Consider the following 27,467-nt stretch of genomic DNA (forward strand, 5'->3'; position numbering starts at 1 on the left):
AATTTTGTATTCAGGATGCCATTCCGTACGTGAAAGAGTGATGTATAATGACTTATTTTGAAGATTTTTAATTGGTGATGCAGTAATTAAACTTATTTCTGTAATGTACAGTGTCTAAAATTTAAGTAAAGAAATGTTATGTTCTCCAGTTCGAATCCATTATATACTGTTGGAACTCCTAACTGCTGAATTTTTTGCTTAGACTTTTATATATGCTTGGTGGGAATGTGGTGGGGCAGCTTCATCAAGACAGTTTTTATGGTTTCCTTTTTTTTTTTTCCAGTTCGTGTAAAATATTTTAATGTTAATAACTGAGGAGAAAAAGATAACGGGAAAATTAGTGAATTTTGAGCTAGATGTGTTTCTTACAGCACTTTTGGATTACCCTTTGCCTTTTGTAGTTTGCTGATTTTTCCCTAAATCATCCATTTTCTTTTCTTTGAGAACTTAACGAGTGATGCTTTTCCTGGTCGCCTCCCTTTGACTTTGTTGCTACTGCACAGATGAAAGAACCAGGTGGCCATGGACATTGTCCTGTTCGGTTTCCTGTCCCCTCTGGCGGTGGCCGTGGGGACAGGACTTGATTTGTGCTGGGTATGCTTCAGCCAGTGACCTGGAAACGTCCAACTGTGTTTGGGTTCCGGGGAGGGAGGGCTAGGGTTTAGACAATAGCGTCAAGACTTCAGTATTTTTTTCTTGTAAGATTTCTGTCTTTAAGTAGCAACCTTCAAGATGCACATGATGAAGGAAAGTAAGTCACATCAGTGTTGTCCAAGTAATGGCTCTGTTTGCAGCACAGTGAACTATGTTTTAAAGTCTTAGCAAACAGCCTAGCTGCTGCCTTCTTATAATTCTGAGTTTTGTAAAAAACATTTTTAAAATTTTTATTTTTAAAGATTTTTTATTTATATATTTGTCACAGAGACACAGCGAGAGAGGAAACATAAGCAGGAGGAGTGGGAGAGGGAGAAGCAGGTTTCCCTCTGAGCAGGGAGCCCCATGTGGGGCTCAGTCCCAGGACCCTGCGATCATGACCTGAGCCGAAGGCAGATGCTTAACTGAGCCCCCCAGGCGCGCCTATAATTCTGAGTCTTTTCCAACTTTGGCTCCTCTTTGCCGAGTTCCTCCTGCATTTCTCAGTCCCATGCTGTGCATACCGCGTGTTCGGTCTGGCAGCAGTGTCCCAGCTCAGGAGCCCCCGCTGCTGTGTGGATTCTCATCCCTCTTCTCTAGTAGTTAAAAAAGGCCTTTTGGGGTGCCTGGGTCGCTCAGTGGGTTAAAGCCTCTGCCTTCGGCTCAGCTCATGATCCCAGGGTCCTGGGATGGAGCCCCGCATTGGGCTCTCTGCTCAGCAGGAAGCCTGCTTCCTCCTCTCTCTCTGCCTACTTGTGATCTCCGTCAAATTAAAAAAAAAAAAAAGGCCTTTTACTGATTGATAAACCTACCAGCATCAAGCACGGGAATGTGTTTATTTTCTCCCCATTTTTGTAAATATATGAGTTCTTACATTTGTGGGTTGATCGGGATACCCAGCCACCATTCATAGTTCGAAATAATTTAATGAACTGTCGGAACCAGTTTTAAATGAGGAACTGTCCAGGCATCTGATTTTGCTCCAACTCAATGTTTGGCAGGTAGTGTGGTTAATTCTAAGGAGTCCTTAGTTGAGAGAACCAGGGGTGAGAGGGGTGAGACCAGTGGTGGGGGTACACTTGGGAAAACGGGGTGGTATTGGTGATGGGGTTCTTTAAAAGCTGAGCAGATTGGCAGGAGGAAAGTGAGACAGGAGAATGGGAGAAGAATGCCTGTTTTTGAGGGTCTGACCAGAAGGTCGGAGAGTGGAGGGCAGGGTTTGCAGAGTTCTCCTGTGGCTGTGGCCCCTGGCGCCCTAGGAAGAGCACTGCTGGCTGTAAAAGGCTACCTTTGGGGCGCCTGGGTGGCTCAGTGGGTTAGGCCGCTGCCTTCGGCTCAGGTCATGATCTCAGGGTCCTGGGATCGAGCCCGGCATCTGGCTCTCTGCTCAGCGGGGAGCCTGCTTCCCTTCCTCTCTCTCTCTGCCTGCTTCTCTGCCTATTTGTGATCCCTGTCAAATAAATAAATAAAATTAAAAAAAAAAAAAGGCTACCTTTGTTTGGTGAGATTGAAACAGGTCTGGCTTCTCTGTTTTTAAAATCTGGAATAAGTACTACACACCTCGATTCAAATATAGAATAGTTATATTTTAATTTTTATTAGACTAGTGATGAACCTGAGAACGTGTGTATCCGGCGGGGAGGGACTGTGGCGTGGTGGGTATGAAGGGAGTTTCCTGGTTGCCGTGCTGGTGGTGTTAGCTTGTAGGATGTACTTTTATGTTTGTGTGTGTGAACGTGTACGTGCTGTGTGTGTAGATAGATATAATGTTGGATTGTTTAGGTTTTCCTTTTTCAGACACTTAATAGCATTGTATTTGTTTTGTCTGAACACAGGTCCAAGGCCATCCTCAGCTAAATTAAGCAATGTGATACGCATCCCAGAGACCAGTTATAAATATCCTGATTTGCCTATAAATCGGTGTAAGGAAGAGGTAAAATTATTTTTGTCTGATAATAATTCTGCTGTTTGAGTAAACGTCCATGGCCCAACATTTTGGTCTACAGTTTGAATGTGATGAGGCACCCGGCAAGCACACCTGGTTTGTGGCGGACTCCGGGGCCCGTAGGAGCCCGTGCCCGGGCCTCTTAGTCCCGGTGTCTGTGGCCTCCCTTCCGGCTGCGCTTTCATTGGTTCAGCCTCCCTCGGCGCAGATCGCTGGTCCGAGGCGCCTCTGTTGTCCCTGGCAGAGCTGCTTCGGGGGAAGCTCCCTGCCAAGTCTCAATACTGCTCCGGGCCACAGCCCTCTCTAGCGTTCTGCTGGCCTGTTAGGTGATTTGATCAGTCATTAATATACCTTTTTTTAAACAATGCTGGGCCAGATATCGGAGCAGGCTGATTACGCTTTTCATTCATTACACATTATTAAACTAGGTCTGAAATGAGCGTGTTGGAACCTTATATATAGTAGTAGAAGGGTCACTTACAGGTAAAACTAAACCATAAACGTTCCAAATTTAAGTTTTATTTTATTTTAGTGAGCCAGAAGTTTTTGTAGAGTGGATATCCTTCATTTATTTTCAGAGGCCTATACGCGAATTAATTCGTGTTCCCGACCGCAGCAGTTGCCAGAGAGAGCAGAGCTGAGATACACCGAGGGTGGAACCGGTGGGAGGCGGTGGGGGTCAGACTGCGGTTTGAAAGTGCTTCGTAAGGTCTGTGTGTGCAGCAGCGGAAGTGAGTCTGCAGGGTTTCCATTGAAATTTTAAGACCACGGGCGCCTGGGTGGCTCAGTGGGTTAAGCCGCTGCCTTCGGCTCAGGCCATGATCTCAGGGTCCTGGGATCGAGCCCCGCATCGGGCTCTCTGCTCTGCGGAGAGCCTGCTTCCCCCTCTCTCTCTGCCTGCCTCTCTGCCTACTTGTGATCTCTCTCTGTCAAATAAAATAAATAAAATCTTTAAAAAAAAAAAAAAGAAATTTTAAGACCAGAACCTGGCTGGCTCAGTGGGGTAAGCGTCTGCCTTTGGCTCGGGTCATGGTCCCAGGGTCCTGGGATGGAGCCCTGAGTCAGGCTCCCTGCTCAGCGGGGAGTCTAGTTCTGCCTCTGCCCATCCCCCCAGCTCGTGCTTGCTTGCTGCTCTCTCTCAAATAAAATCTTAAAAAAAATTTTTTTAAACCACCTCAGGGTAATAACAGCAGTGCTTTCATGTTTCTCAGGAGAATTACATAAGATTCATTACACAATTTTAAAATAATAGACCTTTAGACTTAGCAAGAACTATAGAAATCCTTGAGTGTGTTTTCATTTTTTTTTAAAGCATTTATTTATTTATTACAGAGAGTTCGCCATCAGAAGCCAGGGGGAGGGGAGAGGGAGAAGCAGACTCCCGCTGAGCAGGGAGCCCGATGCTGGTCTTGATCCCTGCACCCCGGGATCATGACCCCAGCTGAAGGCAGCCGCTCAACCGAGTGAGCCACCCAGGTGCCCATGTGTTTTCATTTTCAGCAGGAGACGTGGAGGCCGGAGCGCTCTGGCTGACCTGCCCGGCTTGCTGGCCTGTGGACAGTTCCCGTGCTCAGTGGTCGGATTGGTTTCCGCAGCAGCAGCCGCCGTTTAGCGGTCTTCTTCCTCTTATCTGTGATATCTAGATGCTTAGATAATGATTTAACTTTCAAAGATGAAAGGAAGATAAATGCCGAACATCCTCTGAAGACAAACTTCTGTCTTATAGGCAATGGTGTTATGTCATCGTTAATTTTGTGGCAACCTCAAAAGGATTTTTTTTTAAAATTCTAGGTTATTTCTCTGATAGAGAGTAATTCTGTGGTGATTATACACGGTGCCACGGGCAGTGGGAAAAGTACTCAGCTCCCACAGTACATCCTGGACCATTCCATTCAGCGCTCTGCCTACTGCAACATCGTCGTGACGCAGCCCCGCAAGATCGGGGCCAGCAGTATCGCCAGGTGGATCAGTAGAGAGCGAGCCTGGACGCTGGGCGGTCTGGTGGGCTATCAGGTGAGACTGAGCAAGCCGTCTCCCTCCTTGGGAATTTTTATTCCATATAAGTTGATGAGAGGGTGTCATTTTCTGCTGGAAGTGGAAATGAAACCAGTTATTTAAAGAGCAGAACTGTGGTGTGAGTAAAAAAAATAGTGAAACTGAATCTTCTAGCCACTTTCTTTTAAATATTGTATCTATCCAGTTCAAAGAGAGTGAGAGGGAGCGGGCATGAGCGAGTGCGTGTGCGAGTGGGGGGATCGTGGGGGGGGGGCGAGCAGACTCTGTGCCGAGCGTGAAGCTGGACCACGTGGCTGGTTTTCAGGACCCTGAAGATCATGGCCTGAGCTGAAACCGAGAGCTGGACTCTCAGCTGACCAGGCCACCCAGAGGCCCCCAAGAACAGTGAGACTGAATTTGGTTATTTTTTTTTTTTTTTAAGATTTTGTTTATTTGACAAACAGCTCACTAGTAGGCAGAGAGGCAGGCAGAGAGAGAGAGAGACAGAGAGAGAGAGGAGGAAGCAGGTTCCCCGCTGAGCAGAGAGCCCGATGCGGGGCTTGATCCCAGGACCCTGAGATCCCGACCTGAGCCGAAGGCAGAGGCTTTAACCCGCTGAGCCACCCAGGTGCCCCCATATGCTGTTGTCTTAATGTGAAAATGAAACAGATGAGGTAGGAGTAGAGAAGCCATATTCCGTCACCCCTGAAGAAGAGAAGGAAACCGTCAACTTGAGCAGTTTTCGTTCTTGTTTGAAGTAGGTTCCACACCCAGCGTGGAGCCTAACGTGGGGCTTGAACTCATGACCCTGAGATCGAGACCCGAGCTGAGAGTAAGAGTCAGACACTCAACCGAGCCACCCAGGCACTCCAAGAACAATAGTTTTAAGTTCTGTATTTTTTACTCCTTTTCTTGCTTCTCTCCAGTAATAACTGGTCATGGCCTTTTTGGGTAAGTAAATGCAAATCATTTAAACCTGAAGGTTTTCTTCTTTCTCTTTTTCTTCCCTACTTTTAGGTAGGCTTAGAGAAAATAGCAACAGAGGACACCAAGTTAATTTATATGACAACAGGGGTCCTGCTTCAGAAAATTGTTAGCGCTAAGAGTTTGATGGAATTCACCCATGTCTTCATTGATGAAGTAAGTGCTTCTTTGACGCCGCTCTGCCGATACTCGCGCTCCCGTTGTAGAGAGAACACTGCAGGTTACTGTAAACGCGCCCTACTTGTGAAGGGTCCTAAAGCACTGTGGGTCTGCATTTGTCTTATTCTGTTCGTGAATGTTGATTTTTTGTTTTGCTCTTAGTTCTAAAATGCAGGCTTGGGGGTTGGGGACTACGACCACATTCCTTGTTTAGGGTGGGGTTGGCAGACCACAGTGCTCCGGCCAAATCTGGCACCTGTCTTTGTAAAAAAGTTTCATTGGAACGTGGTTTTCCTTGCTTGCTTACGGGTGCGCGGCGGCCGAAGAGCGCGTGGCTGCGTCAGCCACCGTGTTCTGCAAAGCTGGGTATCTTCACTGTCTGCCTTTCGTAGGGACAGTCTGCTGACCCTGGTTTAGAGTGTTAGCCCCATCAGACGTTGCATGTAGGTATTTTGTATGCATCACGGGTATTTTCTGTCTGGTAAAACAAGGAGAATAGTGTTTTTTAACAAAACCAATGAAGTATATACAAGATACTGATAAATTCCTTAAAAAAAAAGCCCCAACTCAGTAAAGAATCTTTGTGCTAGTCTCACCTTTCTGGGCTTTGCTTAAGATGGGACAGTTAATTGAATTTGTTCATATTTTAAACAAGAGTTTGTTGAGGGGGGAGGATATTATATTCAGACCGTTTTCCCAGGTATTTTGGAAATGCCTCCACCCCAAATTCTTGTGTTTTAAACCCCAGTAATTATGCCTTACAAACCTTTACTTACTTCTTGAGGCATGAGAAGCATGAGCAAAGACAGAGATTCATGGAAGGTTGAGATGGGGCTGAAGACAGAAGCTGAAATGAAGCCATCCGGGCGGGCGTGGAGGGTCAGGCCTCTCGGCCCTCTGGAAATGTGTGTGACCATTAATAACACTGACGCATGCTTCAGGCAGGGAGAGCTGAGTGGGTGCATGTTCTAGCTTGTGTACTGTTACGGTTTTACTGTTTTTATTAAAGATTCTATTTGAGAGAAGACAGCTGAGGGCGTGTCTGAGTGTGGGGGAGGGGCAGAGGGAGAAGCAGGTCCCCCACAGTGGGGGGCCCAATGCGGGGCTCCATTGCAGGACCTCTGGATTGTGACCTGAGCCGAAGGCAGGTGCTTAACCCACTGAGCCACCGAGGCGCCCCTGAACGTGGTTTTAAGTTACTGGGGGGTGTTTGGGAGAGTTGGAGGTGGGAAAGTGATCTCTTATTCTTTGCAAAATAGCGTGACATTGTAGTACGTTTCAGGACTTTATGATTTTTGGCGTTTTTGAGTGTCTTTGGGTTACGTAGAGAGGAAATGCAGATTTCATTACTCGAAGGTGGCATGGCCAGGTTCACAGAAGTGGCCGCTTACTGAGCCTTCCAGTCCCAGCTCCGCCCAGCAAATGCCCTGAGGGTTTGCCCTGGGCAGTTTGCTCTGGAGCCCTCCAGCTGGCATGTGTGTTTTCTGACTGTCTCGGCGGCTTCTTGTGCGCACATCCGTGCGCGGTGCAGACACACCCAGCCTCCTGTGGCACTGACTTGCTCCTTTCCTGAAGCCGCGCCATGGCAGCTGAACAGCAGCTGGCCACTTGAGGCAGGGTCTCGCCCTGCAGGGGCCTGGCCACTCGCAGAGGACTCTTGTCACCGTTACAGCAGCTTCTGGCTGTCCCGTACCCCCGGCACCTGACGGGCAGCTGATAAGTATTTGCTTCAGCCGAGATGGGATTGGCTTGTACTTGAAGTTTTAGGGCGATCAGCGGTGCCGTTTCTGTCGTGGGGGTGACCGAATGTCACAGGAAACGTGAGAGCGGAGGCTGGGGGTAGCCCGGCGGCCGAACGTGGGCTGATCGTGTTTATGACTTCTCAGCTCTTGAACAACAGCGAGCTGGTTTTGGGGGAGCCGCTCACTCAGCAAGCGTTTTTCCAGCGCTGGCCTCGTGGGGCCGAGGCTTCCGGGGGAGTCCCGGGGCGGGTTCCCGCTGCGGCGCGGAGGGGCCTGGGCGTCCTGGGGCGGGGGCGAGTGGGGTCCTCAGAGCGGGGAAGGAGGCAGCGGGGTGGCCGCGGGAGCCCGGGGAGAGGCCGGTGCTTAGAGGCAGCGTGCGGGCGCCACGGAGGAGCTGAACGTGAGGAGGCGGCGCGTGTCGGGGGCTGCTCCGGAGTGTGGCGGGACAGCGCGGCAGGGATCCGTTTCTCTCCGTGTTTCTCGGGTTTGCAGCCGTGGGCGCCACCGTTCAGTACGTTCCCGCGCCTGTTTGGTGCTTGTTCTGTTTTCTCTGTCCTCTCCGGCCTCCGCCTTCAGAGACCGCGAGCAAGGCCGGGCCTGGCGCCGTGGCCCCTCTCAGGCGCGGGGCTCATCGCTCCGCTGCCCTGGCGGGGCGGCCCGAATAGAGTCTTGTGTCCCTTAGGCCCTGCGGGATCCCGGCTAAGTGACCAAGCCACGGACTCTGGCGGAGAACCGGCCGCACGGGGCCGCGCTTTGCTGCCCGCTGCTCCTGGGGCGGCCGAGTGGGGCCGGGGGTGGGGGGCCCTGGGGCCTCGGGGGCTCTGCTTCGAGGGAGCCCCTGACGGAGCGGACGCAGCTGCTTTCCCTGAGCGGCGGAGCTTTGAGGGACCCACCCAGGGGTGACCCCCATGACGCTGGTTCGCTTTTCCCGCTTTTGGCTGGCGGGACCGTTCAGGGCGCCCCGGCGCCCCCGGCTCTGCGCCGCGAGGAGGGACACGCTGCCGCCCGGCCGCCCAGCTGAGCTGCTGCGACCAGCGCAGACCGAGGCCGAGGAGTGCGCCTGGCCAGGGCGGCCCGGGCGGCGGGGCCGGGGTTCTCCGTGCGGTGTGGGGGCGGGTGAGCTTGTCGTTAGAGTGACCGGGGCAGGACCGGCTCTGAAGGGCCAGGCCAGGCCCAAGGGTGCCAGCAGGGCCCCAGAGACACGCTGGGAGACAGGGCGGGGGGGGGGGGCGGGCAGACTGGGACCCCCACGCCTCTTCTGTGTCCTCCCGTTGGTGGCCCGTGTTCCTGGCGCCCTCTCACCGGGGTGCGTCAGTCCCAAGGAAGTGTGTTTGGCCGAGAGAGCGGGTTTGTGCCCAGGCCCCGGGTGCGCCAGGGAAACCACGACCTGCCTTCGCACCCTTTCGCAGGGCGGCCCCGCATGTGTGGCTTCACATGGGGGGTGCCCCGCTTTTGTGTTTTGTAGGTCCACGAGCGAACCGAAGAAATGGATTTCCTGCTGTTGGTAGTCCGCAAACTTTTAAGAACAAATTCTCGTTTTGTGAAGGTAAATTTGAGTTTATGAGTAACAGAAATATGTGGGGTTGAGGTTTATTATTTAGCTGTATTTCTCTTTATTTTTATAGAAAGAATTGAGAGCAGTGACTCTTAAAATTTGTTGTCATGTATGTGTCTCCACATCTTGCTAGGAAGCCGGCTCAGGGGCGTTTTCTTTCTTTCTTTTTTTTTTTTTTTTAAAGATTTTATTTATTTATTTATTTGTCCGAGAGAGAGAGAGAGAAAGAGAGAGAGAGAGAGAGAGAACACAGGCAGGTGGAGCGGCAGACAGAGACAGAGAGAGAAGCAGGCTCCCTGCTGAGCTAGGAGCCCGAGGTGGGACTTGATCCTAGGACCCTGGGATCATGACCTGAGCAGCCCAACCAACTGAGCCACCCAGGCGCCCCACAGGGCCGTTTTCTTAGGATCGGAGTATGGAGCGCTTTTCGGCCGTTATGTTGCATCCAGTTCTGACATTCTCTCCTGGCAGGAAATGATGTGCGAGCGGCTGGCCGCGATGAAGGGCTGCACGTGGCAGCACTTGTGTGGAAAGTGAAGGCGTGTGACCACGTCTGCGCTCTGCTCTGCACACAGCACGAGCACGGGAAGCCTGAGCGCGGTGGCGGGCGCCGCCGTCCTGCAGACTCTAGGTCTTGAGCTAACAGCGTCGGTGCGGTGTGAGCTTTGTTTGCGTCTTACGTGAGCTAAGAGGAGCGAGCTGTGACCCGGACCAAGATAATGAGTGCTTATGACAGTTGTGCGTTGTGGACACAGGCCATCCCTGTATGTGGGGACAGGTTCCCAAAGGGCAGCCGTGGCTGGGGGGCGGCGTCTTCGTGTACAGGCGGCAACCGTGTTTGCTGCTGTCGGAGAGCAAGCCGCTTTCTAACCCTAGTGCCTTGTCTTCTGCTGGGTCGTCTGTGCCTTTGCTGAGGGAGCGCTGCTTCTCCTTGGCCCGCCCCCAGGATGGGCCACCGGCCGCTCCCCGTGTGGGCGCTGAAGGAATGGAAGCTGACATTTGTGCAGGATTGTCTTACTGCTCAAGGAGATTGTAAAAACAGAGCAGGAATTGGGCTGTCTTATTCCTTTTTGGACTCTTAAAAGATGGCATTAAAGATTATTGAACAAATTGGGGCCTTTTTTGGTTGTCATCTGAAGACTTTTCCTTTTTACTTTTAGATATTAATTGCATTCTTTTAAAATTTTCAGTAAGAAAGAGAACGAAGAGTACTCGTGGATTTGAAAAGCCTACCACAGTGCGGAGACTGGTGGTCAGGAACTTGGTACCCCTCATATAAATCATAGGAAACCGTTGGTTTCAGTATTTTCTTGATTTATTAAGAAACATACGAAGCAGAATATTTTCTGGGCCTAGATATTAGAAGTCAAGTTCTAGATTGCATTGTTCCAAGTTTTTTGAAATGTTCAAAAATTCTTTCTTGTATTACTTTTTACAAAAAGAGCTTCTGTCAGATACTTAGTTCAGGATTGAGCAGATGGGCCTGAAGGTCTCTTCTGCCCCACAGACCTGTCGAGGTTCCTGGCTCTGTGCTGTCCCCGAAGCTGCTGACCATGCTCAGCCCAGTCCCACCCGGGACCAGCAAGTGTCTTGGGCTGCCATGTTGTCTCTCGGAGGAGAGGCTAGTGGCAGTGTGGAATCTCGGTTGCCCTGAGCAGTCCGATTTTGCCTGATGTCCTCACGCCGCCTCAGCGGAACCAAGGTCCTCACGTCATTAGCCTCACTGTGTGCCAGCGGACGGTGGAGATCACCTGTGCCTCGGAGTGCCGTGGGTGCCTCTCTTACACCCGAGTGGCTCCTCTGAGCCTTTCTTGCAACATCAGGCATCTCTTCTTAAAGTGAGTTCTGGCTAATAAGCTTTTTACCCGTTTGACCCAATGTCAAAGGAGAAAACAGGCATGGCTTGTGTGCCCGCTAACTGCTGATAACGCTTGTAGAAAGTCGCTACTTTTCTGCTGAGAGGTGCAGGGAGATCCTGCTTGCCAGGACCAGGTGGGCAGTCAGCAGCCGGCGGAGCTGTGTTTACCTCTGGTGAGCGTTTCTGAGGCTGGTGGTGGCGGACATCCTTCATGGAGCCGCCACCTTGTCTAGGGCGCGTGTGATGTCCTGTGGGGGCTGCTCCTGGTCTTCACGGCTGAGTTTCTTAAAGGTGTTGTCTCATACTGGCTTTCTGGCAAAACCAGCACCTGAGGTGAGTGCCCAAACCTGTGTGTCCTGCTCACGTCTGGTCTGGTTCCTCTCGGCTTAGAAGCAGGGTTTTCTGACTCCGTGTCTGCCTCTGCCGCTCTGCTCCTCACTTTTCTGTGACACCTCATCTGGTAATGTACTCTGTTTTACTTTTGTTTTCTCTTAGTTTCCTTTTATATGTATGGTCATAATTTAGCTTTATTGGACATGTAGTTTCTCACTTGATAAAATTATTTAAGATCACAAATAATTTCAGTAATAAGAGGTGGAGTCTCTGAGGGGGCGGAGTCTGCGAGCGGTCTTCCAACTGTAGTAATTTGTGCGACACGAGAGAGGAGTCAGTGTATTCTGCTAAGGTTTTGAGACAAGCTTGGCATTGTAACAGTATTTCATTTCAGTTGTTATTACGATGACTTTATTTAAGAGTTTCTCTTATTCTGTAGGTAATCCTGATGTCGGCCACCATCAACTGTAAGGAGTTTGCAGACTACTTTGCTGTTCCTGTTCAGAACAAGATGAACCCTGCATATATTTTTGAAGTGGAAGGAAAGCCCCATTCAATTGAAGAGTATTACCTCGATGATTTGGGGCACGCGTATCACGGCAGGGTGCGCTGGAGTGCATAGCTTCTTTTACAGTGAATGGAATCTTGTCTTTGGTCAAACCTGCGTTCATCAGCTGTGGTTGTTAGGACCGCAGCCGAGCTTGAGTCCGAGCTGGGAGATGCTGGGTGGGGGCTGGGCGGGGGGGGACTGGAGAAGGATAAGTGGAAGGAACCTCCCGCCTTTCTTGTGAACTGTGAGCGTGTAAACACTCACATTGTATATTCTGGTGAAAGTAATCGGACTGGCTTTCTACTTTGTTGATGAAAAATGTCAGATCATGATCTGGGCGCAGGCAGCCGCTTGACTGATGGAGCCCCGCAGGCGCCCCTAAACTGCTTCTTTTAATATAAACTTCACTGCCGTGGCCTGGAGGCGGGGCGTGTGGTTGCAGGGAAGAACCCTGGCAGCGTGTTCCCATGAACTGCTGCAGCTGAGTCAGCTGATTTTCACGTGGGCAAGACATTCACAGGATTTGAAAATCAGAAAGTATGAGCAGGTGTAAACTGTCTCCTTCTGGCTCCTGTTCTGCCCAGCTTCCCTGTCGACTACAGGAAACCTGTTACTGATTTCTTAGGAAACGATAAAAAAAAAAAAAAAAAATTGGCACGCCTGCGCCCGCGGATGCAAACGCGCTGCCTCCCTGCACGGAAAGGTCGGGCCCCTTCCACACGCGCCTGCGTCCTCGCTCAGCTTTTCCGGTCTTTTCTTGTCCGTGTGTACTTGCTTCATTCTCTTTCTAGGCTGTGTTCTTTCCGTGCACGTGTCCTTCTCTGTCTCCCTCGTCTCTGGTGTTTCTGGGCTTTTTTTTTTTTATTAAAAAGATTGATTTATTGATTTATTTAGAGAGGGGGCAGGGGCAGCAGGAGAGGGAGCCAGCTCCTCTCGGAGGGCAGAGGTGGGTGCAGGGCTCCATCCCAGGACCTGGGGATCCCGACCTGCACTGAAACCGAGTCTGCCCCTTGACCGACGGAGCCGCCCAGGTGCCCTTGGACTTCTCTGACTGACGACAGTGCTGTGGGAGAACAGCTCGCGCTTGCGACAGTGTGTCTTAGAGGCCAGGCTCTCGTAGCCTCAGGGGCCCTGGTGACATTTTAGGCACTTCTGTGTGGTGTGTGGTGTGTGGTGGGGGTGCCCTGTGCATTCACTGTGGGATGCCTAGCGGCACTTCTGGCTTTGACCCACTAGAAGCAAGCAGGCCCCCGCACTGTGACAACCACAACTGTTTGCAGACCCTCCCTGGGGAGTAAGCCGCCCGCGTGGAAGACCCCTGTGTAGTTGTGAGGCCTTCCTAGAAGATCAGTTCTCGGAGGTGGCTTTGCTGGGTCAGCCGGTTTGGGCATCTGTAAGGCGGGCCGGACTGGCCCGTGGAAGAGTTTGACCTTCGTTACAGACACTTGTGTGGACGTGGGCCGTAGCTGGACTGCCCCTGAGTCGGCTAACCAGGTTCCACTTAATGTAAGAAGGCGCAGCTTATCAAATCTAATTATGTTAGAGGAGGCCAGTGGTGGGCATGAACATGTAGCATGTCTTGTTTTTCCAGTTTTCTAAGGGACCTGCTTCAAAAACCAGGAGAATCAAAAGGATTTTAGAACGAATGTCTTCCATACCTGTCACAGGGCTTCTATGGGCCACGTTTAGTTTGTAGCATTTAATACCCATCAGAGTGAAGAAACTGTTACATTGCTATAACTGAACTTGTATTTATTTAGACTTTAATGATTTTCCCCCAGTTTCCTATTTCTGTCCTAGGGTCGCACATTGCTAAGACTTGTCATGTGTCCTTATGCTCCTCTGGGCGGACAGTTTCTCAGATGTTTCTTTTTTTTTTTTTTTTTTTTTTAAAGATTTTATTTTATTTATTTGACAGAGAGAGATCACAAGTAGGCAGAGAGGCAGAGAGAGAGAGGAGGAAGCAGGCTCCCTGCTGAGCAGAGAGCCCGACGCGGGCCTCGATCCCAGGACCCCGAGATCACGACCTGAGCCGAAGGCAGCGGCTTAACCCACTGAGCCACCCAGGCGCCCTTATTTTTGAGGACCTTGTAGTATTTAGGAGTTCTACTTAGGTTTTTGTAGGACACCCGCTATGAGAAATTTGTTTTTATTTTTATTTTTACTTTTTTAAAGATTTTATTTATTGACACAGAGAGAGAGAGAGGACACGTAGGCAGAGAGGCAGGGAGAGAGTGGGGGAAGCAGGCTCCCCACTGAGCAGAGAGCCCGATGCGGGGCTCGATCCCAGGACTCTGAGATCATGACCTGAGCCGAAGGCAGAGGCTTTAACCCACTGAGCCACCCAGGTGCCCTTGCTATGAGAATTTTTCTGATGTTTTTCTCAAGAGTGCACTTGGGGCTGTGTGTCCGTGAAGGAAGCCCCCAGGGGTGAGGTCTGGTATTGTCACACCGTGACCACTGCTCCGGTCATCCCCGGCAATGCTGGCTGTGACCTCCTGGCCAAGGAGGTGTTTGCCGGGCTTCTCCCCTGTAGCGCTACTGCCCCTTTGTTTCTCGTGTGTGTGTGTGTGCGCGCGCGCGTGCGCACTGTGTACATGTGTGGTTTGTTTCTTTGCCCTTTGCCTGTCACCCTGATGAGATGTAAGCAGGGTAAGGAGGGGCATGTTCTGTTCTTTGCTTTTTGGGAACGAGGCGCTAAACACCGCCCATATTCAAGGTGGAGGGGAGAGGGCACTGATGTGTCATATTTAGAAAATTTCATTTTCTTAGGTTTTTTTTTTTTGTTTGTTTTGTTTTGTTTTTTGCATTTTCTGTCCCATTTCAGCATGTGAGAATAACAGTGGTTTGCAAGTCTCTCTCCATCTGGCCGCTAAGTGTCGGAATCACTTAGATGATTACTCCGGGATGTGCAGAGAAGCTGGGTTAAGGCCTGAGCATTTGCCCTTGGAGTCTATACGCTGTGGGTGGCCAGGGCCCCTCACCAGCCAGTGGCTTGTGTCTCACAGGCTGCAGAACACCGCATCTTCGCCTTCTGTACCAAACAGCGCGGGGCTTATAGGTGCTCAGTAAATATTCCTATGAATGGAAACGTAAGACCTAACTAGATATTAACTTTAAGCCTTACTGAAGTTGTGTTTTGTATAGATTCTTCTGGATGGTTTTTGAGGTCAGAGGGCTTTGGTTATAATTCTCATTTTATTGTTACTCTTGCCATCATGTTACCTGGGTGTACTATCTAATGTCACTAGGAGAAGCACCCAGGCTTTCACCTTCCTGCCTTCTTAGGGACCTTTTCTTTTTCTTTCTTTCTTTTTTTTTTTAAGTTTTTATTTATTTATTTGACAGAGAGAGAGGGGGAAGCAGGCTCCCTGCTGAGCAGAGAGCCCGATGCGGGACTCGATCCCAGGACCCTGAGATCATGACCTGAGCTGAAGGCAGAGGCTTAACCCACTGAGCCACCCAGGCGCCCATTAGGGACCTTTTCCGATTCACTGTTTCCCCTCCTCACTTTACCCTAACCAGCTCCTTCTTTCCTGTCCCTTTCTTGTCCCCATTTATTTATTTTAAAAAATTTTTTTAAAATTTAAATTCAGTTAATTAATGTATGTTGTACTATTAGTTTCAGAGATAGAGATCAGTGATTCATCAGTCTTGTGTAATGCCCAGTACTCCTTATATCACGGCCCTCCTAAATCTCCATCGCCCAGTTACCCATGCCTCCACCCTCTTCCCCTCCAGCAGCCCTCAGTTTATTTCCTGTGATTAGAAGTTTTTATGGTTTGTCTCCTCTCTGATTTTGACTTGTTTTATTTTTTCCCTCTTTCCTGTGCTCCTCTGTTTTGTTTCTTAAATTCCACATATGAGTGGAATCATACAGTAATTGTCTTTCTTTGATTGACTTATTTAATTTAGCTTAATACCCTTTGGTTCCATCCACATTATTGCAAATGGCAAGATACTGGTTTTCGGTGACTGCATAATATTCCGTTGTGTGTATCCCACGTTCATCTTTTCTGTTCATCTGCCGATGGACATCTGGGCTCTTTCCATAGTTTGGCTATTGTAGACGTTGCTGCTATAGACAGCCGGGAGTATGTGCCCCTTCAGGTCACTACAATTGTGTCTTTGGGGTAAATACCCACTAGTGCAATTGCTGGGTCATAGGGTAGCTCTATTTTCAACTCTTTGAGGAATCTCCATGCTGTTTTCCAGAGTGGCTGCAACAGCTTGCATTCCCACCAACAGTGTAGGGGGGCTCCCCTTTCTCTGCATCCTTGCCAGCCTCTGTTGTTTCCTGACTTGTTAATTTTAGCCACTCTGACTGGTGTGAGGTGGCATCTCAGTGTGGTTTTGATTTGTATTTCCCTGATGCCGAGTGATGTTGAACATTTTTTCCATGTGTCTTTTGGCCATCTGGATGTCTTCTTTGCAGAAATGTCTGTTCAGGTACACCTGGGTGGCTCAGTCAGTTAAGCCACTGCCTTTGGCTCAGGTCATGATCCCAGGATGCTGGGATCGAGTCCCACATCAGGCTCCTTGCTCAGCGGGGAGTGTGCTTCTCACTCTGCCTGCTTTTGCCTGCACTCTCTCTGACGCGCTCTCTCTCTCTGACAAATAAATAAAATCCTAAAAAAAAAATTTGTGTCTTCTGCCCATTTCTTGATTGGATTATGTGTTCTTTTGGTGTTGAGTTTGCTAAGTTCTTTATAGATTTTGGATGCTAGCCCTTTATCTGATAATGTCATTTGCAAATTCTTCTCCCATTCTGTTGCTTGTCTTTCGGTTTTGTTAACTTTCCTTTGCTGTGCAAAAGATTTTGATCTTGATGAAGTCCCAGTAGTTCATTTTTGCCTTTGTTTCCCTTGCCTTAGGAAGAAGTTGCTGTAGCCAAGGTTGAGGGGGTTGCTGCCTGTGTTCTCCTCTTGGATATTGATGGTTTCCTGTCTCACACTGAGGACTTGCATCCATTTTGAGTATATTTTTGCGTGTGGTGTAAGAGAACAGTCTAGTTTCATTCTTCTGCATGCGGCTGTCCAGTTTTCCCAACACCATTTGTTGAAGAGACTGTTTTCTGTTGGACATTCCTTCCTGCTTTGTTGAAGATCAGTTGACCATAGAGTTGAGGGTCTATTTCTGGGGTCTCTGTTGTGTGTCCTTGTTGGTCGCTGTGTCTGTTTTTGTGCCAGTACCATACTGTCTTGATGATTATAATTAGAAAAGCTTCCACTTTCTTCCCAGATGACAAGATGGAAAAACTCACCTCAAAAAAAGAGAACAAGAGGCAGTACAGGGCGCCTGGGTGGCTCAGTGGGTTAAGCCACTGCCTTCGGCTCGGGTCATGATCCCAAGGTCCTGGGATCAAGCCCTGCATTGGGCTCTCCGCTCAGCGGTGAGCCTGCTTCCTCCTCTCTCTATGCCTGCCTCTCTGCCTGCTTGTGATCTCTCTCTGTCAAATAAATAAATAAATAAAATCTTAAAAAAAAAAAAAGAGGCAGTACAGACCGCCAGGGACCTAGTCAGTATGGATATAGGTAAGATGTCGGATCTAGAGTTCAGAATAACGATTACAAAGATACTAGCTGGGTGTGAAAAAAGCATAGAAGACACTAGAGAATCACTTTCTGGAGAAGTAAAAGAACCAAAATCTAATCAAGTTGAAATCAGTCTACTAATGAGATGCAGTAAAAAATGGGAGGCTCTAACTGCTAGGATAAATGAGGCAGAAGAGAGAATTAGTGATATAGAAGGCAAAATGATGGGACTAAAGAAGCTGAGAAAAAGAGATAAACAATTACTGGATCATGAGGGGAGAATTTGAGAGATAAGTGATACCATAAAGTGAAAAAATATTAGAATAATTTGGATCCCTCAAGAAGAGGAAAGAGAGGGGCAGAAGGTACATTGGAGCAAATTATAGTGGCGAACTTCCCTAATCTGGGGAAGGAAACAGGCATCCAAGTCCAGGAGGCACAAGAGAACCCCCCCCCCCCAAATCCATGAAAATGGGTCAATACCTTGATGTATGATCATGAAACTTGTAAATCTCAGAGGCAAAGAGAAAATCCCCAAAGTAGCTTGGGACAGGAGGCCCGTAACCTACAATGGTAGAAATATAGATTGGCACCTATCCACAGAGACCTGGCAGGCCAGAAAGGACTGGCAGGATATATTCAGGGTGCTAAATGAGAAAAATGTGCAGCCGAGGATACTTGATCCACCTAAGCTCTCATTCAAATTAAGAGAGATAATAAAGCTTCCAGGATAAACTAAAAGAATTTGTGATCAGTAAAGCAGCCATCCGAGAAATTTTAAAAGTGACCCTTTAAGCAAAGAGAAAGTCCAAAAGTAACAGACCAGAAAGGAACAGAGACAATATACAGTAACAGTCAACTTAGAGGTAATACAGTGGCACTAAATTCTTGTATTTCAGTAGTTAACTGAGTGTGAGTGGGCTAAATGCCCCAATCAAAAGACATTTTTATCTATCAGAATGGATAACAAAGCAAGACCCATCCATACGCTGTCTGCAGGAGCCTCATTTTAGACCCAGAGACCCTCCAGATTTAAAGTGAGGAGGTGAAAAACCATTTACCATGCTCATGGACATCAGAAGAAAGCTGGAGTGGCAATCCTTGTATCAAAGACTGTAATCAGAGATAAAGAAGGACGCTATGTTATAATTAAAGGGTCTGTCCAACAGAAAGATCTAACAGTATGCCACTAACATGGGAGCAGCCAACTATATAAACCAATTAATAACAAAATTAAAGAAACACATTGGTTATAATACAATAGTCGGGGACTTTAACACCCCCCTCACTGAAACAGATTGATCATCTAAGCAGATGATCAATAAGGAAACAAGGGCTTTGAATGGCACACTGGACCTGATGGACATCACCGTTCATTCAGAGCATTTCATCCTAAAGCAGCAGAATACACACTCTTCTCTAGCGCACACGGAATGTTCTCCAAAATTGGTAACATCCTGCTTCACAAATCAGGTCTCAACTGGTACCAAAAGATTGGGATCATTCCATGCATGTTTTTAGATGACAGTGCTTTGAAACTGGAGCTCAGTCACAAGGGGAAATTTGGAAAGAACTCCTACACGGAGGCTAAAGAGTGAGTGGGTCAGCCAGGAAATTGAAGAATTGAAAAAGCTCATGGAAATGAGAACACAGTGTTTCAAAACCTTTGGGATGCAGCAAAGACAGTTGTAAGAGGGAAGTATATAGCAATACAAGCCTTTCTCAAGAAGCAAGAAAGATCTCAAATACGCAACTTAACCCTCCACCTAAAGGAGCTGGGGCTAGAACAGCAAATAAAGCCTAAACACAGCAGGAGAAGAGAATTGAGATCAGAGCAGAAACCACTGAAATAGAAACCAAAAGAACAGAACAGAGCAATGGAACTAGGAATTGGTTCTTTGAAAGAATTAATAAGATCGATAAACTCTTGGCCACACTTACAAAAAGAAAAGAGAAAGGGTGCCTGGGTGGCTCCGTTGGTTAATTGACTGCCTTTGGCTCAGGTCATGATCCCAGAGTCCTGGGACCGAGACCTACACTGGGCTCCCAGCTCCACTGGGAATCTTTTTCTCCCTCTGACTGTCCCCCGTCTCATGCTTTCTGTCTCTCAAATAAATAAAATCTTAAAAAGATGTAGAAAAGAGAAAGGACCCAAATAAATTCATGAATGAAAGAGGAGAGATCACAACTTAACGCCAAAGAAATACAAACAATTATAAGAACATATGAGCAACTGTACACCAGCAAATCTGACAATCTGGAAGAAATGGCTGCATTCCTAGAGACATAAACTACCACAACTGAACCAGGAAGAAATAGAAAACCTGAACAGACCCATAACCTGCAGGAACGTTGAAGCAGTCATCAAAAATCTCCCCAAAACAGCATCCCTGGGCCAGATGCCTTCCCAGGGGAATTCTTTCAAACATTTAAAGAATAATTAATACCTATTCTTCTGAAGCTGTTTCAAAAAACAGAAATGGAAGGGAAATGAGGCCAGCAGTACCTTGATCCCCAAACCAGAGAGCCCCACCAGAAAGGAGAATTAACAGACCAATATCCTTGATGAATATGGATGCAAAAATTCTCACCAAGATACTAGCCAATGGGATCCAAGAATACATTAGAAGGATGATTCACCACGACCAAGTGGGATTTATTCCTGGGCTGCAGGGGTGGTTCAATACCCACATGCATTAATAAAGGACAAGAACCTTATGATCCTCTCAGTAGATGCAGAAAAAGCACTTGACGAAAGTACAGCATCGTTTCTGATTATAACTCTTCACAGTGTAGGGATAGAGGGAACATACTTCAGTATCATAAAAGTCATGTTTGAAAAGCCCACAGTGAATACCATTCTCAGTGGGGAAAAATTGAGCTCTTCCCTAAGGTCGGGAACACGACGGGGATGCCTGCTCTCACCATTGTTTGTTCGAATAGTACTGGAGGTCCCAGCTGCAGAAATCAGACAACAAAAAGAAATAGAAGGTGTCTGAATTGGCAAAGAAGTCAAACTGTCACTCTTTGCAGATGACATGATACTCTGTGGAAAACCCAAAAGACTCTACCCTAGTATTTGTAACTCCTACAGGAATTGAGCAAAGTGGCAAGATAGAAAATCAGTGCACAGAATCTGTTGCATTTCTGTGCACCAACACTGATAGAGGAGGAAGAGCAGTGAGGGAGTCGATCCCATTTACAGTCGCCTCCGGAACCTTCAGAGACCTGGGGATAAACCTGACCAAAGAGGCAAGGATCTGTACTCAGGAAACTGTAGAACACTCGTGAAGGAAATTGAGGAAGACACAAATGGAAGAACATTCCATGCTCATGGGTTGGAAGAACAAATGTTGTTAAAGTGTCGATGCTACCCAGGGCAGACTGCACAGATTCAGTACAGTTCCTGTCAAAATGCCGTCAGCTTTTTCCACAGAGCTGGAGCAAATAATCCCAACATTGGTATGGAACCAGAAGAGATCCCGAGTAGCCAGAGGAATGTTGGAAAAACGTGTGGTACCTCCACCCCACCTCAAGCTATGTTACAAAGCTGTGAGCATCTTGTCCTCGTTTCAACAGAACTGAGTGACTTTCATCTTAAAAAATTCCCTCTTTACCCTGGGGATAAAAATATATGTTTATAAAAAATAAAAAATTAAAAAAAAACCAGAAAAAACAAAAACAAACAAACAAAACAAAACAAATAAAAACATGTATGAATTGGGTACTAAAAAAAATAAAAAAAAAAATTCCCTCTTTAGTCCCATGTTTCTCTCAGCTTCTGCCAAACTTTGTCAAAGTGTCCGGGTTTTCTCTGGCTCACGTTCATTGTGGTCTGGCCCCCAGGGCCCCTGCTCTGAGGTGGCATCTGTCAGAACCACTAGGGACCTTCGTTAAGTCAGGAGCCCGCAGCCCTGACCTGTAACACTCAGCACGGTTGGCCACGTTGACTTTCTCGGAAGCCATCCCTTCCCCGAGGCCCGCGGTGCCCTTCTGGTCCTCCTGTTGCGGACTCTGACTTGCCTCTTGGACGACGCTCGAGTCCTTTTTGTTATTTGTTTTCAACTGTGGTTTTTTTTTTTTTTTAGCAAACCCTCCCCACCCTTGGCAGAGTACAGGAAAAGCAGTTGCGCACTCTGGTGAGGCTGTGGCGGGGCCTCCGTGACCCGCAGAGTGCGGGCGCCATTGGTCCCCACCACCCGCACGCCCATCCTCACCCGCCTCCCGCCCGCCGCCTGGGACGAGCTGACTGTCCGGGCACAGCCGGCCTGCGCGGTGGCGGCCGACGCGTGGGGCAGCAGCAGGGCGCTGCCTCCTCCTGTTGACAGGGTCCTCCGCCGGGAGGAATGAGTGTCCCCAGGTCCACCTGCGGGAGTCACACTGCTTCCCTCCACATTTCTGTCCCTGCTCCCCCGCGTGGCCTTTGCCAGAGCTTCCCGTCGGACCAGCTGCCCGGCGCTCTGACCGCACGGTGCCGTCCAGGAAAGCAGCGGCCTTGGCTGTCGTGTGCCTCTGACTCCTGCGCATGGAGGAGGCCGGATTCCACTGTGGATAGGTCGGCCCTGACCTACCTACTTGTATTTCCTTTGTTGCCTGTGGGAAGCCAGCTTGGAGAAGGCGTGGCTGTTTGGCACCTTAGCGTGGAGTTCAAGCAACGTTCTTTGGGCTTGGCTTCTAGAACTCTGCGAATACTTCTGAACCGACGACACATCTTTTCTGGGTTTGTGTGTAGGAAAACTGTTGTAGATGGATCTGAATGCTACATTGGAATTTATGAAAATTGTACTTTTTTTCTTTTTCTGTTTTGTACAATTTTGTTACAGTTCTTATTTGGATAAAGTAGAAAATAATTTCAGGTAAAGGTTGGACAAGAACGGATTTATTAGGCACGCTTCTTCACAATTACTGATTAAATAAAACTTTGTCATACTTACATTACTAGGATTGTAATAATAATGAAAAGTGGTTTATTGCCATTTGACTTAATTTACTCTAAAAATTGGGGAAGAAAGTTTGCAGTTGTGGTTAAGGAGACTTCTGATGTGTCCTCCACAAAGTCAGGTACAACACCTTGAACATAGCACTTGATAAGTACAAGGATTAAATTAAGAAGCCTTCTCACGCTCGGTGCAGAAAACCCAGTGTGGCTATGGATTGATTCAGTGCAAACGCTGCCATGTCGGCCGTTGTAGAGAGACTCCTCTGTAGCGGCAGCCTTGGCCCCACGAAGCCCACGGGGCCCGCTCCTCCAGGGGTTTGCAGCTGCGGCTGAGCCCAGCATTGTGCGGAAGTGCCTGGAGGGTGGTTTTCATTTAGGCGGGCTCAGTTGGGGTCTGTTTTAATACACGGTCTGGAAAGAGCTGAGATGCCCCTCGGCAGGTGAACGGGTAAAGAAGATTGTGGTGTAGGGGCACCTGGGTGGCTCAGTGGGTTAAAGCCTCTGCCTTCGGCTCGGGTCATGATCCCAGGACCCTGGGATCGAGCCCCGCATCGGGCTCTCTGCTCAGCAGGGACCCTGCTTCCCTTCCTCTCTCTACCTGCCTCTCTGCCTACCTGTGTTCTCTGTGAAATAAATAAATAAAATCTTTAAAAAAAAAAAAAAAGAAGAAGAAGATTGTGGTGTATTTACGCAGCGGACGGCTGCTCAGCCGCCGGGAGGACTCCTGACCGTTTCCGCCAATGTGGGTGGAACTAGAGGGTGTTATGCCGAGCAAAATAAGTCAGTCAGAGAAAGACAGTTACATGATTTCTCTGACATGCAGAATTTAGGAAAACAGGATCATGGGGAAGAGAGGGAAAATAAGATGAAATCACAAAGGGAGACATACCATAAGAGATTCCTTTTTATTTTTTTTTTAAATACTGTATTTATTTGACAGAGATCACAAGTAGGCAGAGAGGCAGGCAGAGAGGAGGAAGCAGGCTCCCCACTGAGCAGAGAGCCCGATGCGGGGCTCGATCCCAGGACCCTGAGATCATGATCTGAGCCGAAGGCAGAGGCTTTACCCACTGAGCCACCCATTACCCTCATAAGAGACTCTTAATCAGAGGAAACAAACTAAGGGTTGCTGGAGGGGAGGTGGGTCGGGGGGAGAGGGTGACAGGGCGATGGCTATCAAGGAGGGCACGTGATGTAGTGAGCACTGGGTGTTCTAGAAGACCGATGAATCACTAAATTCTACCTCTGAAACTGGTAACAGTGTACGTTAATTAAACCTAAATTAAAACATAAATAAAAGTAGTCCAGTGATCCTCTAACCCTTGGCAGCTAGATGGTGTGGTTATATTCTGACCGTAAGTTGGCAGAGGTATGTGGGCGGTTACCTGTCCCTGGTCCTTGTGATTGGGATGGTGTTGACAGCTCAGGGCTTCTTGACGGGACGTTCGCTGGTGCCGGGATCAGAAACTCTGGCTCCATCATGCTCAGAGCAGCTTGCTCCGTCTGCAGACCGGCCTTCCCGACAGACATTTCAGTTGTGTGTGTTTGGCCCCGACTCCATCCTTGCTCCGGTGCCAAGGTCAGGGACATCCTTGCGGGTACTGAGGCTGTGGGAGCCTTGAGGAGAGCGCGACACCAGCGGGTGTTCGCATCTTGGCTGTAGGATGTTCTTTTCCCTGGGGTATTCGTTCCCGTGTCACTGCTAGACTAAAGAGAGTCGCCCTTGCAGCCCCCAGGTCCTCTTGCAGTCCTGCTCTGGTGTCTCAGCCTTTCCCTTCTCTGTGTTTAGCTTCCTCCTCGTGTCCTGGAGGAGCCGGTGATCACGAAGGACATCTACGAAGTCGCTATCTCCCTGATCCAGATGTTCGACGACTTGGACATGAAAGAGAGAGGGTAAGACCCGCTGGACGTGGCGTGTGCTCGAAGTGTAGGATCTTTAAAAATGCAGTGATTCGTGCAGGTGGCTGCTAGGGTTGTTCCAGCGGTGAGAGGGACGTAGATAACTCTTCCGGTAGCTGCTGTATGTATTTTAGAATCATGTTAGTACATTGTGCTTCTTTTTACTGGAAATTTCCACTTAACGTAGTTAAAACCAAGTACAGTTTAATGACTGACAGTTTTAAAAGTCAGAAACCACAGCCTGAAGAGAGAATGGTTTCCAGACGTGCTGAGTCCTGTGACTCCTAGTCTGAGGCAAAATGGACGGGACCAGGCTGGGAGCAGCCGTGGAGAGCCTTTCTCTGCCGGGGTTCGTGCTTGTTGGGAACACGGGCCCCCGACAGTGGCCTTGTCGTCCGTTCTCCCGCTCTGGGGCAGAGCTGGGCCTTTCGAACCTGGAACACATTTTCCCTTAGGAACAGCGGCAGGTTGTAAGGGGTGGGTAGAGCCTGTGATTGAAAACATGAAAACATGAACTGTTCGATGAACCTTTCTGCGCTCGGTTTACTACAGTTCATGAACAGAATTCATCTGTCGGAACAGCAGACATGGAGGACGTAGAGTCCCCTCGTCACGACAGCCAGAGAGTGACTGTGGGGTAGCTGCGGGTCCTTCGGCCTGACGCCCCGCCACCCTGATGGTTAGTTGCCAGGTGTAAAGCCCTGTGGGGTAGAGTTCCTCAGGGTCTTACCGCTGAGTCGGCCGGAATCCAGGCTCCGACCCCTCCAGCCTGCGCGCGGCCGGGTGGTATTTCTGCTGCGTTTCTGCGCGCTCGCCGGTTGTATTTCTCTGTCATCTCTGTGTTTCCATTTACTCACTGTCTGTCAGTGTGTTTACTCGCCACTCTGTCCTGCTTTTCAGGCCCGAAGATCATTTTCATTCTTCCTAAAGCACATCCTTCAAAAACTTTTTAAAGAGTCTCTTGGTAGATGTTTTTATTTTGCTGAAAATGTCTTTATTTCACTTTTTCTCTTGACATAGTTTTGTCTGGTTGTAGAATGTAGGTGGTTCCTTATTTCTGCTTTTTCTTTTTTTTCATTTAAGTAACTTTAGTGAGATGTAATTTACATGAGATGCAACATTTTTATTTTTCCTTCTGCATTTTGATGATGTCTCTGTACAGTCTGGCCTCTCACTGCAGCGAGAAGTCAGCTTTATGGTCTGATCCCTCCTTTTAGGCATCTCTGCCATCTGGCTCCAGCTGACTTTCAGCCACCTCATTAGTCCTGGGGGGCCGCTGGCGTGACTAACGTGAGCAGGTGGGGGTTACTCATCATTGAGCCTGCCTGAGACTCGGCAGGCTCGAGGAGCGCGGACCTCGCTGTCTCTGATGCTGCCTGGCCACCTCTCGCCCAGCAGTGTGGGCGGTCCCGATGGTCCTGCCGCGTGGCTGGTGGCCTCCGTGGTCATTCGTTCTTACTCCCGGGGTTGTTCTGTGAAGAGGAATTCCCCTTTCATTACCGCCGCCTCTTGCTCTCTTTTATGTCACAATGCACTTGTGGATTTTTTTTTCGCTTTTGAGTAGACTATTTTTTCGAGTAGTTGTAGGTTGAAAGTAGTTGTAGGGAGAAAATCGCACAGAGTTCCCATGTATGTGCCCTCCCCCTGCCCCACGCTGTCCGCATCTCGCACTACGGCCACACCTCTGTGCTGCCGGACACGCCGTTGTCGCCCGCAGGCCGTGGTTTACTTGGAGGCTCGCTCACTGCTAGCGTTGCACGTTTCATGGGTTTTGACAAGCGCATGATGACGCCTGGCCAGCACTGTCGTATGCAGAATGGCTCCCTGCCCTCGGACTGCCTGCACTCTGCCTGTTCGTCCCACCCGCCCCTGTAACCCATGACCACCTTTTTTTTTTTTCCTGTTCATGACAGCCTTCTTAACGTCATCGTGGCTCTGCCTTTTCCGGGATGTCCTGCGGCTGGAACTCATACATGTGCAGTCTTTTCAGGTTGCCTTTGTTCCCTTGGCGGCACTTGCATTTCCTCCGTGTCATCTTACGGCTCGATGGCTCCTTTCTGGTTAGTGCCCAACAGCCTTCCTTCATCGGGGTGGACACGGTTTATTTCTCTGTTCACCTACCAAAGGACATCTTGGTTGTTTCCAAGTTTGGGCAATTTGAGTAAAGCTGTTGTAAATGTCTGTGTGCAGAGTGTGTGGGGATGTATGTTTTCAACCCCTCTGTGTAAGCACCAGGGAGCACAATTGTTGGATCGTGGGATGCGAGTTGTCTATTGTGTACGAAATCACCCAAGTGGGGCGCCGGGGTGGCTCAGTGGGTGACGTGTCTGCCTTCAGCTCAGGTCATGATCCCAGGGTTCTACTATTGAGCCCAAGTGGGACTCCCTGCTCAACGGGAAGCTTGCTTCTCCCTCTCCGTTTGCCCCTCCCCCTGCTTGTGCATGCTCTCTTGCCATCTCTCAAATAAATGAAATCTAAAAAAAAAAAAAACCAAAAACAAACCTTGAGTATCTTCCAGAGCGGCTGTCCCGTTTCACCTTCCCCACAGCGAAGGCACGAGACGCCCCGTTGCTGCGCATCCTCCCCGGCATCTGGTTTTGCCCGAGCTCCGGATTTTGGCTGCTCCCTATTTTCTGGGCTTGCGGCTGTTGCTTTCTGTCCGTGCTGCTGTGAATGACGACCTTCGGCGTTCTATTGTCCCCTTCTGGTCTTGCTTAATGCTGGGGGCTCAGTTTTACTTTGTCATGTTTTAAGATCACGACCCCTGCTTTTTATTTTTGCCTCTAAAACCTTTGCAGTCTCTTTATTTTCATTCTTTTAAAAAAATTTATTTGTGTATGTATTACTTATTTGAGAGCACTCAGGCAGGGGAAAGGAGCAGAGGGAGAGAGACTCTGAAGCATATCCTCCCTGAGTGCAGAGCCCGACGTGGGCTCGGGCTCGAGACTGCAGGATCACGACCTGGGTCCAAACGCAGAGCCGGACGCTCCGCTGACGGAGCCGCCCAGGCGCCCCGCACCATAGTCCGTTCTAGAATGTTTGCATCATCTTAGAACGAAACCATGACCCCTTGCTCTCTTTCCTCATCCTTCCCCTTCCCCCGCCCGCCCAGCTCATCACTAGAACTTCCTGTCTCTGTAGGTTTCCCTGTTCTTGACCTTCGTATGAGGGAGTCTGGTCCTGGGTGGCTGACTCTTTACCGAGTGTAAGTTTTCAAGGTTCGTCCATGTTGTAGCACACGGCAGTGTTTTACTCCTTTTTATGGGCATGTAATACTCCGTGGTGGGGTCTGTACCCCACAGTTTGTTCAGCTGCGTGTGTGCGGATGGCGAGTTAGGTTG

At 49.0% G+C, this 27,467-nt stretch overlaps 1 protein-coding gene across 2 annotated transcripts in view; it reads left to right on the top strand.

Annotated features, from left to right (window-relative positions):
• TDRD9 (tudor domain containing 9) overlaps window positions 1-27,467 on the top strand; it is a 100,681-nt gene that overhangs the window by 20,459 nt on the left and 52,755 nt on the right. Inside the window, exons 3-8 of one of the 2 annotated variants that reach the window (XM_032345448.1) lie at window positions 2,469-2,566; window positions 4,370-4,591; window positions 5,591-5,713; window positions 8,924-9,004; window positions 11,644-11,808; window positions 24,017-24,120. In XM_032345448.1, coding sequence (XP_032201339.1) covers window positions 2,469-2,566; window positions 4,370-4,591; window positions 5,591-5,713; window positions 8,924-9,004; window positions 11,644-11,808; window positions 24,017-24,120 — 793 coding nt within the window. Of the gene's footprint in view, window positions 1-2,468; window positions 2,567-4,369; window positions 4,592-5,590; window positions 5,714-8,923; window positions 9,005-11,643; window positions 11,809-24,016; window positions 24,121-27,467 lie in introns of those variants that run through there. The other variant, XM_032345449.1, reaches the window with a different exon arrangement.

This window comes from Mustela erminea, chromosome 5, assembly GCF_009829155.1.
Source record: "Mustela erminea isolate mMusErm1 chromosome 5, mMusErm1.Pri, whole genome shotgun sequence".
Classification (NCBI taxonomy): domain Eukaryota; kingdom Metazoa; phylum Chordata; class Mammalia; order Carnivora; family Mustelidae; genus Mustela; species Mustela erminea.